At 34.2% G+C, this 596-nt stretch overlaps 1 protein-coding gene across 1 annotated transcript; it reads left to right on the forward strand.

Annotated features, from left to right (window-relative positions):
- Nucleotides 1-10: 10 nt before the first annotated feature.
- On the forward strand, nucleotides 11-596 carry LOC119664354 (mitochondrial import inner membrane translocase subunit Tim23-like). The gene has a single exon (XM_038073868.1). It carries the CDS (start codon nucleotides 103-105, stop codon nucleotides 583-585), a length of 483 nt encoding a protein of 160 aa, XP_037929796.1. The 5' UTR covers nucleotides 11-102; the 3' UTR covers nucleotides 586-596.

The following is a 596-nucleotide window of genomic DNA, read 5'->3' on the forward strand; positions in this document are numbered from 1 at the left end:
AAAGAGTACTTGGACAAAATTTTTGAAAAAAACAAAAATGTCTCCAGTGAGACATATGACACGTCAACACTTGGTGAAATACCCGCAGATGTAATATCACCTATGCGGGAATCTACTATGGATAATTCCAGTTCTAAGGATTCGGGTGCACAGTATGTAACACTTAAAAGTATCAAGGAGGAGCATAAAATAAAGGTGAATATGATGAACATAGGTGCTTTGATTCTAATAGGCGCATCTATTAGTACTTTAACTGGCTTGTATAAAGGGGTTCGAAAGGTACTGAGTCATAATAACACTGGCAAAATCTACACAATTTTATTAAACCATGTAGTAAAGGAAGGCGCAGGCTTGTCTAACACTTTAGGAATTATTGGAGTATACTATAGTGGGTGTTATATATTGTTGAATAGATTCCTCCCAAAGTCTAATGATGATACGAATATGTTTATATCCGCTACAAGTTCTGGTTTAATATTCAAATCAACATTTGTTGGTGGTGCAATAGATCTGTGTGGTTCAACTGCTTACTATATGTACAACAACTTCAAAAATAATGGTTTCAAAAATTGGAAGGAAATCTGAATTTTTTACAT

The sequence above is a fragment of the Teleopsis dalmanni genome, unplaced genomic scaffold (assembly GCF_002237135.1).
Source record: "Teleopsis dalmanni isolate 2A unplaced genomic scaffold, ASM223713v2 unscaffolded_contig_1815, whole genome shotgun sequence".
In the NCBI taxonomy this organism is placed as follows: domain Eukaryota; kingdom Metazoa; phylum Arthropoda; class Insecta; order Diptera; family Diopsidae; genus Teleopsis; species Teleopsis dalmanni.

Coding starts and splice junctions, on each gene's coding strand:
- LOC119664354 (XM_038073868.1), top strand. CDS start 103: ATGCGGGAATCTACTATGGATAATTCCAGTTCTAAGGATTCGGGTGCA.